The sequence below is a fragment of the Pararge aegeria genome, chromosome 19, assembly GCF_905163445.1.
Source record: "Pararge aegeria chromosome 19, ilParAegt1.1, whole genome shotgun sequence".
Lineage (NCBI taxonomy): Eukaryota > Metazoa > Arthropoda > Insecta > Lepidoptera > Nymphalidae > Pararge > Pararge aegeria.
Genome location: NC_053198.1, coordinates 5,854,523 through 5,872,196, shown reverse-complemented (window position 1 = coordinate 5,872,196; position 17,674 = coordinate 5,854,523). Strand labels below are relative to the sequence as shown.

General features: G+C 35.1%; 1 protein-coding gene across 3 annotated transcripts in view; it reads right to left on the bottom strand.

The window, feature by feature from the left end:
• The window catches only part of LOC120631873 (hypoxia-inducible factor 1-alpha-like), a 127,635-nt gene that overhangs the window by 57,810 nt on the left and 52,151 nt on the right, over nt 1-17,674 (bottom strand). For all 3 annotated transcript variants that reach the window (XM_039901536.1, XM_039901534.1, XM_039901535.1), the window contains exon 6: nt 17,326-17,432. In XM_039901536.1, coding sequence (XP_039757470.1) covers nt 17,326-17,432 — 107 coding nt within the window. The remainder of the gene's footprint in view (nt 1-17,325; nt 17,433-17,674) is intronic.

The window sequence follows — 17,674 nt, the reverse complement described above, 5'->3', positions numbered from 1 at the left end:
TGGTAAATAGCTACAGTCAGACCAACCTGGGCATAGCCACTGCGATAGGGAGGTCTTACCGAAATTGAAAAGACAATCCCTACTAATATTATAAATGTCAATGTAAGTTTGTTTGTTACGCTTTCACGCAAAAACTACTTAACCAATCCTCATAAACCTTTGTACGCATATTATTTGAAAGTGTTAGAAGTAATATAGGATACTTTTTATCCAGACATTAAGCTCGGTTCCTTAGAGAGAGGGTATGAAAGTGTCTGACGATTTTACACCATAACTCCTACTAATTATAACCGATTTAAATAATTATTTTTGTACTACAGAGGTTATAATATGTGTTTATTTTGCCAAAACTTTGTGTAGATCTGATGAATGTGGTTGGAGATAGAGGACTCTCATTTAAGGCGATACTAAAAACTTTTTTTTTTAGAACTACAACTAAATTGAATGCAACATAAAAAACAAAATCAAACGCAGACGAAGTCACGGGCAACAGCTAGTAAATTATAAATGCAAAAAGCAGAAAGTCCGAAAATATACGTAAATAACAACAAACCCGCGGCTTACTATCAAAGCTTTTTGGGTCGGAAACCGTGTCGAGGGGTTTGGCTGACCGAAGCTCGATATCAACAAAACAAAGTAAAAATTGAGTAGGTACCTGCAGAACTGAGCAAATATTCATTATCGAAACCAAATATTTGTACTCAATGCTCTCGAAGGAAGCTTTGACTCCAGATTCCTTTTCCGAACCTGATCAAATATTTAGTGAACGAAAAATTCCTCGAGTCTTTACGTAAGAATTTTCTGAGAATTGTTTACAATTTAGTTAAGCAAAAATCTTGACGTTTAAGTTATTTTTAATAAGCTACAGTACCTACTTAAAATTTTACTCAACACAACCCTCTAATTTTACTACCATAGAAGAAGAAGATAGAAACCCAGTACTTAGTTGTACTTTTTCCTAATATTTATTTACGCCGCTGGAAATCTATGCTTAACTAAAATGTAGGTTAAGTAAGCTCAATTAGTATTAAAAGCTCAATAGTTTTTCATCATTGAGTAATTCTATAGATATACTATTGGATTTTTAAAAGCTAACCTTCCATAGTTACAAAAATTGAGCGCACATTACTGCAAGAGTCGCTCTAAATGAATCGACCGCATTATTTCGCCGCGTCCGATGATGCGGATCGTGTTCCTCATTTCCTATGCTTCAGACTGAAAAATGCGTTCGTGCGGCTCTTGTAGCGATATACGATCAACTTTAGTAATCAATATATTGAAAGTTTCGCCGCTTCGCCGGATTCCTAGATAGCCGGCCGTCACACAAATTTTAATGCTGCGCGGCAATGGCACTAATGATTTTTATCAGCTGTTTCGCACGTGATACGCTCTATATTGAATGAATTATTTTCTGCGAAAGCTATTACGGTATGTGTTAACGACTTATATATATATATATATATATATATATATATTTATACTAGCAGACCCTAGCGCCATCTGTCGGGCTGATTTGAGAATCTAAACCATCCAGGGTGCCACCCAAACGCATACCAAAAAAATCATTCCAATTGGTCCAGCCGTTTAGGAGGAGTTCAGTGACATACACACATAGAAATATATATATATATATAAATATATATATATATATTTTTTTTTTTTTTTTTATTGTTACAATTATTATAGAAACGTAACGAACAGAGCTCGTAATAGGCATTCAGTTTGTTAACATTAAGATCAAGGATTTACCATATCTGGTCATCGGAAGCACTAAAGAAATATGTGTAAGCCTGGCGCCGATGCTGCAGAGAGATTTTCGGTACCGAAAAATCCGCTACGTGCGGATCTTTAAGCGACATGCGATCAACTTTATTGATAAATAAATTGAAAGTTTGGCAACTTCGCCGGATTCCTAGATAGCCGGCCGTCACACGGTTTAATTTAGCCGCGCGGCAATGACACTCCTGCTTGTTATCAGCTGTTTCGCACGTGATACGCTGAATTGAAAAAAATATGTTCTACGATATATAATGTTTTGTTTTTAACGACTTGAATGAGTCAACTATATCAACACTTCGATATTCTTTAATTAAAAGAAACAACCATTTTTGGGAGTAAATCACGGATTAGGATTAGGATATAGAACGGAAATTGTATCGACCATCCGTGGTCTTATTTCTCTCCAGATGGTTTATTTAGTTATGAATTCCAACTTGGAAGTTACGCTAAATTTGCAATAAAAAATATTAAAAACATTTACTAAAGATTACTTTGATATTTTTATAGGATTTTTAACCACCGCACCAAAAAAAAGTTACATGTTATATTTTTATAAAAATAACATATAATCTCATTTTTGGGACGGCATTCTGAATCGCAAGTATTTCTTAAAGATCGAGACGGAAACGAGATCCTCAGTGCTCCGAGTGCCTTCGGAATTCCATCATTAAATACCTAGTCGCTTGCACACAAAAAACACCAAAGAATCAAAATAGTATTTTTATGACGATGTGAGGTATTTTCATTTTATTACTGTTGCTTTCAATAATCCTGATTCCCGCGGGAGTTTTTTGTTCATCATCATAAGCCATTACCGGCCCACGACAGGGCTCCTCCCACAATGTACTCCCTTCCACAAGGGATAAGTAAGTGAAATTTTAATTGCTTAAAACGCACATAACTAAGAAACGTTAGAGGTGTATGCTGGGATTCGAACTCGGCCCCCCGAAAGCGAAGTTGAAGTCCTACCCACTGGGCAATCAGCGTGTGTGAGTTGTTTGTTATCATGGTAAAATTAAGCCAATAATGGTTACACTGAGAAGCAGTATTTAGTTAAAGAAAGCATTTTTTTAATCTTTTTAATTTCGCGGTTATATATATATTGCTTTTGCTAAGATATTAAATATTCTATGTCCATCACCAGGATGCTGTTACATTTGCTAGATAACATCAAGCTGCAGCGGTTGAGCAGAACATGGGTATTTAACAAACATAAAGTAAAGAAAGTTAATAAAAATATAATAATAAATGGAGAATCACTAAAAATGGAAGATTCCACAGTTTTTCTGGGCATGACCTTGGATTGTAAGCTTCAGTGGGGTACCCATATAGATACACTAGCAGGTAAAATAAGCTCGGCTGCCTACGCCGTCAGGAAAATTAGACAGATTACTGACGTAGAAACAGCAAGACTTGTTTACTTCGCGTACTTTCATAGTGTGATGTCTTACGGGATCTTATTATGGGGCAAAGCTGCTATATTGAAACTATATTCATATTGCAGAAAAGAGCTGTACGGTCAATATATAAACTTAAATCACGTGAATCCCTCCGTGAAAAATTTAAAGAAATTGGTATACTTACGGTAGCCTCACAATACATTTATAACAATATAGTATTTGTAAGACAACATATTAGTCTTTATAAACAAAAAGTGGATATAAACAGTCGACTTACAAGAATTTGAGATGGTTTATTTAGTTATGAATTCCAACTTGGAAGTTACGCTAAATTTGCAATAAAAAATATTAAAAACATTTACTAAAGATTACTTTGATATTTTTATAGGATTTTTAACCACCGCACCAAAAAAAAGTTACATGTTATATTTTTATAAAAATAACATATAATCTCATTTTTGGGACGGTCATAAATTAGTGACATCTGCATATCGTCTGCGAAAGGTGCAGAAGTCATTTGTGGGATTGAGTATACGCTTTTATAATATGATTCCTAAGGTAATTTTGGACCTACCAATGCATAAGTTTAAAGAATTTGTTAAAACACATCTATTACAGCGAGGTTATTATACAATTGATGAGTTTCTTAATGACAAGGTTGCTTGGAAGCATCCGGCTCCGCTTTCATCTCTCACAAGATAGAAAAATGAATGTTAAAATATAAAATGTAAATTTTTGATGTTGGAAAAGAGCAACTGCTGAGTTTCTTGCCGGCTTCTTCTCGGTAGAATCTGCCTTCCGAACCGGTGGTAGAGTCACTACACACGGACAGACTTGACGTTTCAAAAGTGCTTGTATTAGGCCTACTTGAAATAAATGAATTTTGAATTTTGAATTTCATACAGCCTTTATCGTATTTGTTATACATATATACCTAATTATGGAAAATTTGTTCTTTTTAATCATTATTATTATTATAATATACTTTTATTGTTATCTTTAATGTATTGTATTGTTTTATCAGATGGGTAACTGCTTGAATGAAATAAACGATATATTATTTTTGCGCTTTCGACAATTTCCGTGAGGCAGTGGCCGCTGCGACCGCTATGGTTTAAAGGTAGAGGTCTGGGATTCGAACCCGGGCTTTGTGAATTTATAGATTCAGATTTTTCTCTCGTCTGGGCTTGTGGGTACGTACCGGTACGATGTCGCGTAGAAACCCAAGTAAAAAACTGCTAAACCCTTAAATGGTTCTAAGACTGCATTATTACTTTTCAGTAAGTGAGATTGCAGTCAAGGGCTGACTTCCAGTGGAATAAAAAACCTACTATACCGCAAATGGACTTTACATAATAAAACGTAATATTATTGAACGAACCCAGCTGTTAGTCGCGCCATTGATGGCGTTGCAATGGCCTTGACCATGACCTACACAACAACTGTATCAATAAACTAAGTAGCTGTGAACCGCTGTTTCACCAGAGTTAAATTAAAAGAAAACAACTGTTTATAACCCTCGTCAATTGTTACAAAACATGTTTAGTCAAAATCTATGACATGCAAATCTTAATTTATACAAATTCATTTATACAATAACTAATGAATCACCAAAATATTTCGACTGAATATAATAAAAATGACATTAATTTTACTGCATAGAATAGCTAATCATGGCAAGTCAATTAACATCACTTCAAACGATGTACGTCCATACGTGGACATCGCTCATTTGTATAGAGTTCCATAATCCAACGTCCTGGGCCGCTTCTTTCAATCGGATTTTTCCATCGTCCGCTGAGTTACGTAGAGCCTTCTTTTTAGTGACTGCTCGAGATTATTGCGTGAGATTATCGCGTTGTCAACCAACTGCCTCGTTGGTCTAGTGGTTAGAACGATGAACTACGGACTCGAGGTCCTGAGTTCTAATCTAGGATAGGGCCAAGTGGCTAGCTGTTATGTTTTTTTCCGTTACAGAATTTTCAGCACCAGCTCAGAAGTTTGGAATTTGGTGGCGTCACCGCCGTGCCTCGGCGAGCCGTCGGTCCCCGTTACTATCACTTACTTACTTGATAATAGTGGTTAAAGTACGCCAAACCCCATTGAAGCAGTGGTGGGTCTATACACTCATATACCGTATCTCTTATGATAGGAAGCCTGTGGTACTTATGATAGGTAGCGGATGATAATGAAAATTACAGAAGTGATCTGTGTGCGGAAAAGATGTTTACCGGGAAGAGAAATAGCAGCAACCTTCGGCGTATCTATCAGCCCTATTGAACATGTAGGTAAAGGTATACCCACCGTCATGTTATGCCCGTCTCAAATCTTGCCAAGAGATGTTGGGTATGCGTTATGCCAATGTTTTGATGAACAACACATTGTAAATGGTTTATCTAGCTAGTATCGCAAATACATTGTAATTACAATGTTTACTGATTATGTAAGTAGGTACGCTGTTTTATGTTTGGCTATGATTGGAATGTTTCTAGCCAACTATAATCATAATTTTCAAGCATTTCCGGCTAACTACAGGGCACGGGTCTCATCTTAGAATGATAAGGGTTCAGGCCACGTATTACACACCTTTGAGAGCATTATGGATAAGTCTCGGGCAGGTTTCTTAAAGAGGTTTTGCAACATCTAAATGTATGTGCGAGTGATTTGAATTTTCACTAAACCTAGGAATCGGATGGCTACTTATTTGGGTGATGCGATCGAAAAACGCTTCACCAACTCACGACGTTAGGTGCCATCTATAGTTACGGAACCGAGCTTTATGATTAGGTTCTCGTCAAGTTACAATTGACTGATGATAAAAATATAAGTTTGTTTTTTATCCATAAATACGAAAAATATGACTATAATAACACAAAATACTACACTTTATGATAAGAATTATAGGAAAGTTAGGTTATATGGATTGCCTGGTAAAAATCGATTGGTGAAAGGTGCATGCCTAGGTATCTTCGTTGATTACGCGTTACTTGCTTAGTCATTCCCTAGTTCGTGGTTCATGAAAACTCGCATTAATCTCCGAAAAGTTAAGAGGCCGGAGATAGAACTCAGTCCCTGACCAGATAAAAGTTGGTTGATATTTCATTTTTCCTCTGTTCAATTGATATTAATGCTGTTACGAAACATTGCTGATGTATCTTATGAATAAATAACTCCTAAACGTCCCACTTATAAGGTTACAACGCTTAGCACTGCGAGGGAGCACGTATTAAAACTAAAATTTATAGCAGTAAACAACCGTAAAGATATTAAAATAATTCTGGGACAAGAACCTATAACAGACTTAGCATTAATCCCCCGCGTCCGAAACATATTATACGTAATAGAATCTTATTACCTACTTGGTGAACTAAATGCTATAAAGAGTTCACTAACTTAGCGATATTGAAACCAACAATATGTTGTACTCACTTAATCTTTGATATTTAGATATATAGGATAGAACGTTGAGTAAAGAGGAAATTATGGAAATAAGCATTTGTATTTTTTGTGGGACACCGGTAATATATGACAAACTGAGTAATGACTTATGACCAATGCTTTATTCCTGTCCAATAAACCAATGAGCTCATATTCCTGGACTGGATTGGAATCATTGATTGAATGGACTTCATGCGCGCCACGGGATAATTATCTCTATTCGTATTTTTTCGAAAGAGATAGACGAGATAAACGGTAGACATAATTGTCGTAGCGCCCGTTTTAGCTGTACTTAAATAGCGAAGCAAAGAAGTGGTCCACAAAAATCCAAAGCCGGTTTATTAACTGCACCGATCTTGACGGATTTTGTCACAGAGATATCTGGCATCTTTGAGGAAGACGTAGGATAGTTACTCTTTAAAAAAAAAAATCGCTAGCAATAGTTGGTTCTATATAGATTCCAAATGATTTAAAAAGTTATAGTGCCCAGCTTACCGCGATGTTCTTACAATATATAAACTAAAATATTATTATGTTATACCACGCTATCTCATGGTGAAAACTTGATAAAAAAAACGGTTCAGAACTTAGTGATACACTTAGTGAACTTAGCGAGCACATTCTCGATAATTACTTTCTAATGGACAAATTCGGTAAGGTTGGCTTTAGTGTGTTGAACAGACCAAGATATGTAAAAATTCAAATTATCTATACAAATTAACTTGTACGATAAGGTTATGAAAAATGTTGGTAACTCAATACACTGACACTAAAATGATAGCGATTATATAGCCCGTGTCATCAAAAAGCCCTGGGAATAATTATTTTCTCTGTTGCAACGTAGATGTAAGCGACCCATATTTTTAATAAGATACTGCTAGGTTAGACCGTGCTAAATATAAACAAAACTATTGTATACTTCGTTATTGCAATTATAAAGTTTTCTAAACAAGAAATAAGGGAAAAAGAAAGTTCGGCAACGGTGCATGAAGATATTGCTCAAAAACAAACTGAGTACTGACGCATAATCGCTAATTCCAGTCCTGTAATCCAGTAAGGTCATATTCCAGCACTGGATTGGAACCATTGATAGGTCTTGCGTTGTGTATAACAAGTATTGAATTGCGTGAGATGGTAGAATTGATTAAAATGATGTAGGTATTATGTCATAGATTTATCAGTCGAGTCGATGCAGTTCAGGTATTGTACTCAACTTGATATAGTAGGTCAGCTTAGCATGACAACCGAACAAAAGTTTCGATTTAATTGAAAAAGACCAGACCTAAGAAAGCACTTAGCAATATGAGGTTTCGTCTCGCATAAATAAACGGAAGGATAATAAACTGATATACAGCAATAACGTTTAGATAAATGATATAAAAAAATTTACAATGCCGCATAATAATAATTTTATTTTTAATTTGGGTATAGTATAAATATAAGGAAGTACACAAGATAAGGATTAAGTAGATTGATTATAATCAAATTCAATCTCTTCAGATGGCAGTTTGAATTTAGTACTGCTATCCTTTTCCTACTCTTCCCTGTAGATAAGGACAGTAATACTAAAAAAACTGTTATCTAAAGATTGTCAACAAGATCGATTACTAACTTCGAGCGTAAGTGATCTAATATAAAATCGTATGCACGCTTTTATCTGCTGTAATAAGTATTATTTATTATAGGACTCTTCCTATACTAAAAAAAAGTGTGTGTACTTAAGTACACGTGTTAGAAGTTATACTTCTTTGGCGTAACAAGATAAAAATCTTTTCAAAAATATTATCTTTCGCCTTATTCTGCGTTTTTAGAAAAAACTACACTAATCATAGAACAAAGGTATTAAATACATTAAAAGAATTCTGGGACAAGAATCATTAAAATTTGAGTTTTTGAGTGCGCGCGCATCATCGTAAAAATACTCTTATCATTTTTCCCTAACGCGCCAAAAGAAATATAACTTCAAAAATACCTATTACAGCCGAGGTCACGGTCACTAAAACAATTGCTATCCCAAAACGCCCCCAGTCTCTGCCCTCATATCAGCCCCTGAGAGCGTTAAACAAAATGAAATGGGTACGCGACTCCAAAAGTTATTTGGATCAACGTTCTGCATTGAAATGTAATTGTTTTATGGGTCGGGTAAAAATTGAATTACAGTAAGCAGGTATATAGGTAGGCATACTGAGAAAGAAATGAAATGTTTATCTTCTTAAGTGAAGTAGGTCAAAAAGTAAAGGTTACTTCTGATTTATTTTATTTTTTTATTTAACTCGTTTAGTATTAGGATTTTTCCATATTATGCCATCTTTCTGCTTTATGCATATGCACGCCACTGCCCACGCGATTAAAGAATACATTTGAAAAATGGACGTCGATATAGGGCGGTTTTCTTTGTCGAAAAAATATACAGGCCTGCGAATTTTGAGCGAAACAATACGAAGAGGACCGAACGACATTTGCCACCCTATATAAATCTATTTTTTAATTGTAAACTCAAACAATTAAAACTCTATTGTGTTAAGGTGTCTTATAAAGCTATGTACTCGTAGGTAAAGTCGTTAGAGTCAGTGTACTAGAAAATTACTTGTAAACCTGGGAGATTAGACATCCGTTGTGGACGAGTATATTCTACTTAAATTTAACCTCCACATATTACTCCAAGTTAAAGGATCATTTATATAAATGAGGTAAGACATTTATATCCTTTCGTGTAGAATGAGGTAAGTAATTATTTTTAGCGGATTGAGCCAGCATTATGATTATAGGGGATCTATGTGTGTGTTTAATTGTATGTGTTGTATGTGTGTGTATGTTCATATGTTCCAAACTCTTTGTTAATGAGGTCTTGATACGAGTAATTTATAAGTTCATTACCATCCATCAGGGTAACTTTTAAATTAAAATTCAAGTCTGTATATTTGAAGTGAACTACAATTTTCTGAAATTGTAAAGAAAAAGAAAATTGTAGTTTCAACCAAGAAGAAGCCAGCAAGAAACTCAGTCTTTGCTCTTTTATAGCATTAACATTTAATAATCATTATGCTTCCAAGATGAAGCGTTATGTTATTTAATAATTCATCATTTGCATAGCAACTTCGTTGTAATAAATGTTTTTAATACATTGTTAAAACCTATGCAATGGTAAGTCCAAAATAATCTTAGCGTTATAGAAAAGTAGCATATTATATAGATAAGGCGACACATTTGAGGAATTTTAATTTAAATAAAATTTAATTAATTTTTTTTTAAACTTAACAATTGTTCATTGTAAAGACATCCAAACATCTCCTGAGGATGTCGGTACGTAAAGAGTAGGTACATTGTCGCCGACGATCAGTTTGGTGTGGAGTATAAAGATTGGAGAAATTATAAATTACATTACATTGCAGACCCAATAGGCGATTGTTATGTTGTTATCAATATAATATACTTATTTGGAACGTTATTGCCATTCGAGTGTGTCACAATCGCTTTTCCCGGCAATTTGTCTTCACGCGCCGTGTTTACTCGCGCGGCGAGGCTATATTTTACAGATACAAAACGATCCCCGACGCTCTGCTCTCCCTAGTGAGTACTCCTGTTACAAGCAATATTTTTGGGTAACCTTTCAGCTAGCGCATACTTATATATGGTTGTTATTTATTGTTTGTTAGAGAAAGCAAGAAGGTAATAATTGAAAACAATTTTAAGAATTTGAAATTGCACCAACCAGCCACTTTATTCAAAATCAAATTCAAAAATTCTTTATTCAAGCACATAATATGAAGCGTCAATTCAAACTTTCATTCAAATTCTGATTACATAATTGTAAGGTGATGGTGAAACCTATGTTCGCCAACTTAAACCTAAAGCTACGAGGGTTCTAAACGCGCCCTGGTCTAAGAGCCCAAAATATAATTATTCGGGTATTGTTATCACCTATCTCACTATTTAATTAACTAGCTGTTGCAGTACCTGGTAACCCTTAGTTTTCCTGGGATAATAAAAACAACGTATAAAATGTTACTATCCGTTCTTTACACTAACTCTATGCTAAAAATCAAGTTGGATGCATAATTAGGGCACAAGCGGCCCAGAACCGTGGATTTTGAAACTCTCTACAAAAAACCTACGTCGAAAAAGAAACGAAAAATATTAAAAAGAACAATTCCATATTTACATTTTGATTTAAATAAATAAGGAAGGAAGAAATTTAAAAAAATTGATAACGGATGATCCGCCTCAGTTTAAAACTTGTGTTTCAACATACATAATTATTATCTAAGTATTCTAAATGCGTATATTTCCACACCAAAAAGCTTTGTATGCGAGAATGCTAAACCACCCATAAAGCTCCCTCTGGTGTACTATTACAGGATTTACCGGTTACTGGGACGCGTGCGGTACGCGAACAGAATATTAAAAGGGGTGTAAGTGGGAGGTTAGTACCAGTCAGCCTCCCAAAATGCCAACCTCACCTGTACGTGGTGCACCCTGCCGTCTAACCTGGCGACCGTCAAGTGGCGGTATAACCACTTAAAATTGGCTAGACTAAATAAATGGCACAGGTGTCGGGCACCAGCGACGCCGGTGCGATCAGTCTGGCCCTGCGATGACCAACCCGCCTGCCCAGCTTGGCTCATTATCGGGCAAATTCCTTGTAAGATGGAGGAAACAAACTTATTGTGGAACTCCCTACAAAAGACCTATATCCAGCAGTGGACGCCGATTGGTTGACATGGTGATGATGATTTAAAGTTAAAAATGTAAAAATTTTCAGCGTGCTATTCAGTGGTTTAATTAGCAGAGTCTTGAGTAAAAAGTATACGGACCTCATTTTGAACATTAGTAGAAGACCAAAAATATCTGGGACATATCTGAAAATTGAGTGACCGTCTCTTTCGGTCATCGTGACGGGCCATTGAGTTCTTGCCAAAGGACTTATGGGCTATTATAGGTAGGTACACCAATGCTTATAACATACAATAACATAGAAAATTAACAGTGTACCTTAGGACAGTAGGTACAATATATATAGAGTTGATGGTCAACCATTATTAAGCAACAAACGAGGAAGAAATCTTTAAGAAGTAGGATTTGTTGGAGTAGGAAACCGGTCAATTAAATAAACTAGGTGATTTGATAGCAATAAATATCAAAATGTGCCAAATTTGCGATCTTATTCAAAGATCTTAAATTATGAATCGTCTACAATACGGGTGTTATCTGTGTAAGAGAAGAACCTTGACTTTAAAGAGTGTTCTATTTTAAGGCCGCTAGTTACAAAATGAAAACAATAATTACATCACGCGATGAGAAAAATGTTTTGGTTTGTTATCTACAGGGCTTATCGCATGTTCCACACATACAAATTAAAATAAATAATATTTGTATTGATGATAGTTAATGTTGTGGACGTTTCATAGCAGTTAACACCTTTGGGTGCACTCATTATAATATTACAGATGGTCTGAGCAATATCTAGCTGTTGGTTCTAAGCCTCGGTGCTTTGAATAAAATTATAAAAATCACAATAAAAATGTCATTTAAAAAAATATATATATATATTAATTATTATAATTTTAGCATTCAACTCCTCAACAAGGGTCTCAACAATTAAAAAAAACTGTTAATTATTCAGTTTTTTTTAATTGTTACGGCCCTTGTTGCAAATTTATAATCTTTGTTTTAGGTACGTCAAGGGGCGTCAATGCTACCGTTTTACCGTACTGTGTTTTTTGTATTTTAATTATTATGCTTTCAGCGTTCAACTCCTCAACAAGGGCCTCAAAAAAAAACTTATTTATTCGGTTTTTTTTAATTGTGGAGGCCCTTGTTGCAAATTTATAATCTTTGTTTTAGGTAAGACAAGGGACGTTATTGCCTCAATATGTTTTTTGTATTTTAATTATTATACTTTTAGCGTTCAATTCCTCAACAAGAGCCTGAACAAAAAAATCTGTTAACTATTCAGTTTTTTTTTTGTTGCAGATTTCTAATCTTCATTTTGTGTACGGCAAGGGACGTCAATGCTACCGTTTTATTGTCTTACTGTGATTGACTTTAGGCCGCAAGTTAGACATAGCGAACGTTGCCAAATTGGTATTTCTTATGTTTTTAAATAATCGGAAATGCCATCTAAGTAATTGTGTATAATGCCGCCTTTACCACTACAAGTTAGGCATTGACTACAATCTCACCTGATACGATAAGGGTATAGCAGTTATATTAAAGCACTAATTAGTTTCAACAGCATCGTACCGGAACGGTGAATCGTTTAGCGGCATATCTCTGTCTGTAGGGTGGTAATTAGCCATGGCCGAAGCCTCCTATAAGGCAAAAGCCTCACACACAGAATCCGCACAAACTCGAAATGAAGTCGATGTAATGATTTAAATTTTTTTCACAATGTTGCTTCTCTACGCATTCTTTTTTCAAAATCAAAATCAAATTCAAATTCATTTATTTCAAGTAGGCCTACTTTAAAAGCACTTTTGAAACGTCAAGTATGTATGTTTGTGTGACTCTACCACCGGTTCGGAAAGCAGATTCTACCGAGAAGAGACGGCACGAAACTCAGTAGTTGCTCTTTTCCAACATCAACATTTACAATCATTTTGCTATCTTGCGGGAGATGAGAGCGACGCTGGCTGCTTCCATTCTACCTTGTCATTGAGGAATTCATCAAATGTATAGTAACCTCGCTGTACTAGATGCGTTTTTACACATTTTTTAAATGTATGCATTGGTAGGTCAAGAACTTTCTTAGGAATCATGTTTCTGTTACAAAGAAGCCTGGCTAGGTTTATCAATTATCAAACAAAACTCAATGCTCATTGTATGAGAAGCATTACATTTTTTATTTAGTTAATAATGCAGCGTTACTTTAAAGCAATCACGCAGCCGATGGCTGATGGCCAAGCGCAAAAACAAATCTCGGTTTCTAAAATAAATATTGTGTTGCGCTATTGCGTTCAAGTGCGGAGCCATCGAGTTATGTGACTGGATCTAATGCCAGGTAATATTAGAATTATAGATAGCCATTGGTAGCTAGCTGGTTATTTTAGTTCCTTCCACAGCAAGACGTAAACAAGACGTGTAATTACGTGAAGTACCGCTACTGTTTAATATTGGTACGTAGTACCTACTCAGTTTATGCATCTAACCATAAACCGCGAGCTGATGCCCGCGTTCTTCGTCCGCGTTTTTTTTTAACCCGTGGAAAATATTTGCTTTCCTGAGATAAAAAGTAGCACATGTTATTCTCCGACCTGCGAAATTAGTCTATGCCAAAAACCAGGTTGATTGGTCTATGGGTTGCTTAGATAGAGCGTAAAGGATAAACAAACAAATAAATAAAGACTCTTTCGCATTGATAATATTAAAAAGGATTATATGTTTTTTAAATGCTGATCAGGTATAAGGTAATAGGGAATAAGATATCTCAGACAAGTAACAAAACGAAATTAGCTTGACTTTCCAAAGCTATCCTCCAATAAATAGGAGTTTAGGTACATATAAAGGCGAGTATAGCAATAAAACAAACAATAAACTTAGTAATACGACAAAATATAGTAGTATTATCTAAGTTTCATAACTTTGGTACAGTTTGTACAAACAACATTTGTAATGTATTGAGTACCATGTCGATACACAGTCGTTAATTACCGCGACATTACAGCGGCTATTGATGGATGATGGCTTATATAAACAAACGCTGATGCGTTAACAATAGGACGCCGACAACTATCTCGACGCGTTCTCTACATACCATCTCGTGATGTACCCTAAAATAAATATCAGTGTTGCAAACATTCAAAAATATTTACCCTTAAATTAAATGCAAATGTTTCTAAAATCGACACATACTTTTAGATAACTCCCTTAAAAAAATGTGTACAAATTATATGTAACCTTTTAAATTTATAAATTATTCATTATATATTATTTATTTTCGTTGTAGATTAAATATTGTGAGTACCTATTTACATGTTGAAACGAAAAAAAAAATTTATGGTAAACTCTGAGGACATTGAGTAAAAGCAGATTAGAAGCGTACGTATTGACCTATTATTTTACTAGGTTATCAGAAATAAAAGTATTAAAATATAGAGTAGTCCTCATCCGTAGTAATGAGATGCCCATGCAAACCGACGCTTAATAGCTATATTATTTAAAACACATATTCTATAATCCCTAAAAGCCAAATATAAAGTAAATATCCCAATCAATGTACTGATTCCCTAAAGTTGGTAAAATCTCCTTACTTACACATGTGCTGCCATCTATTAGATCTACGTGGAACTATTACGTCTGTTACAGACAACGGCCATTGTTGGAACATTTTTGCCAAGATGGCGCCATAGATGAAATTGTTAAAAAGAAATATAATAAAGTTATGAGTGAAACGACGTGAGAGTTATTTTAATTCGTCCTATTTGTAAGCAAGTTCTCTTTCTCTTTATTATATTGTAGTAAAAAACAGTCAGAGTCAAGTTATTCACTAGTTTTTACTCATAACTTTATATAATTGGTATAAACCGTAATCGTATATGCAATATTTTAAAAAAAAATATTATTTTTCACCTATGATACCTATTATTACTTTTTTTTCTCCATATCAATGACCCCACTTTTATTTTGTTCTTCTTGACTTTATGTACTTATACATCCATACTGTGATTGTTTAAGCCAAAATTTAGGGGTTATTTTTTTATAAGTATAGATGTTTGGGTCTTTCTGATTCCTCGGAGATTCCTCCTGTCCTTCGGAGAGCAAGTGACAATAATTTTACCCTTGAAGTCGGAATTCCTTACTAAAGCACGGCATACATATTTTATTAAAGCGACGTGGCGATTGGAGTATTGAGGTTCTAAGACTAAAACTCGAGGCTTGCACCAAGTAAGTGGGTCATCAATAGGATATTGTCACCTTACTGATTGGACAGTACCCCTCTTTCCTATTGGGTATTTTCCAATACCTTATAGGAAAGAGGGATTGTGATCTTAGACCATCCACGCTGGTAAATGCATGTTGTCAGCAAAACATTTTCTCAGCAAGACGAGGAATTTAAAGGCAAACAGAAAAACTAATCAACACGCCAATCGTTGAACTTGGGCTTGTGTTAACTTTTTCTCTTAACCAAACTTACCGACGATTTCTTATCAACGGTAATAGTTGTCTTGAGATGTTTCAATATAGGAATTACCACATAAATATAATTTTCAGTGTCCTATTTTTTTTACAACAAGTTAGCCCTCGACTGCAATCTCACCCAGTGGTAAGTGGTGATGCAAATAAGATGGTAGCGGGCTAACCTGTTAGGTGTAAGTTATAATCGTTTTCTACGCGGCATCGTACCTGAACGCTAAATTGCATAGCGGCACGTCTTTCCTCGCTTTTTATGGCCTGATTTATACCTTGTTTTTTTTTTTTATTTATTTATCAAATAAAGCAATTACAATAAAATGGTTAGTATAAAAACACCGAAAAAACCGCAGAGGTTTGTCCTCGGTGCCTATCTGCAACGATTACCTAAGGTGTTAATTAGAAGAATAAAACCAGCTGTGGGAAAAACATACTGCTACATTGTAGAACGATAGGAACCAATGTTATGTGCAGGTGACAAATTTATATACTTTATATACTATATTCTATATACTTTTAGCGTGTGTTTTAAACAAAAAAACTCATTAGCGTTTTTTTTAAATTAATGTATGTCTTTATGTAAGACAGCCGGTTGGCGCAGTGGGCAGCGACCCTGCTTTCTGAGTTCAAGCCCCACAACTGGAAAATGTTTGTGTGATGAACATGTATGTTTTTCCTTGTCTGGGTGTTTATCTGTATATTATTAGTATTTACGTGTAATATGTTCATAAAATATTCAACGGCTACCTTAGTACCCATAACACAAGCTTCGCTTACTTTGAGGCTAGATGGAGATGTGTCGTATTATATTTATTTATTTATTAATGTTTATATTACTTTTTTTAAAAACATACCTTGGACTAAAAAACAGTGAAATTATTATTGTTTACAAAATAAGACATGCAAGATAAAAATGGACCAGAGAGAATAAACACGCTTGTCCGTCACTCTGCATTTGTGCATGACATAATTATGAGCTATATAACACTGAGAAAAAAACGGGCGAGTTTTTATTCATACAATTATACTTAAGTCGTCATTTGCGATATTAAATTCGCGCGGTAAAAAAAAACGGTCGTTTGAGGCCAATTTTACTTGGTGCACTGTAGATTTAATTCGCGCGAATATTTGATGCGCTATTAAGATGCATGTCGCTCGCTACAAAATTGATGAAAGCACAGAGGAAATTAAATGGTAGTACGTTACGTACAAATGCGGTCACTCAATTTACTTTATCGTTGGAAGTGCTTACTTTTAGGAATTGGGCAGACCTACCGTAACTGCCTACGCGTATCTTTGTAACTTTTTACCGGCCTCTAACGCTCCCGTTGCCATTAAAAGATTTAAAATATCACTTTTAGTGACAAGGTCGTCTTTGCACACTAGTACTAAGCAACGTCTTTGTTTTTTTGTCATAGCAAGTTCTTCTATATATCTATAGAATAGAATAGAAAAACTGTATTGAAACAAGACGCAGAAGGAAAACACACTAAGAAAGCCGTAATAGTACTTAGTGCTAGGGTGCGAAGGCAGCCTTATCTATGTCGGTACTCAATATTATTGGTATTAGATAACTTACATGATTTGAAATGCTGTGCCAAGGCAGCACTGTCGGCAGCGTGATGATAGTCGTATAGAGAACGACCAACCAGTTCTTCGAACTCGTATCCCAAGCTGTTCATTAACCTGCAACAAAAGACAAAAAAAATGTAAGTGTTACTTTTAATGAAATAATGAAAGAATGAAGGAATTAACACACTTTTATTGTAAACAGAAAAAATCAAATACAAAATAGAGAGAACATGTAGGGTACAATTTGGCCGCCTTATCGCTGCATAGCGATGTTTTCCATAAATAATGGGATGTTTTCCAAATTACTGTCTTATAAAAAAAAAATTAAAAAGGAGTTTCATTGATGTCAGCATTGG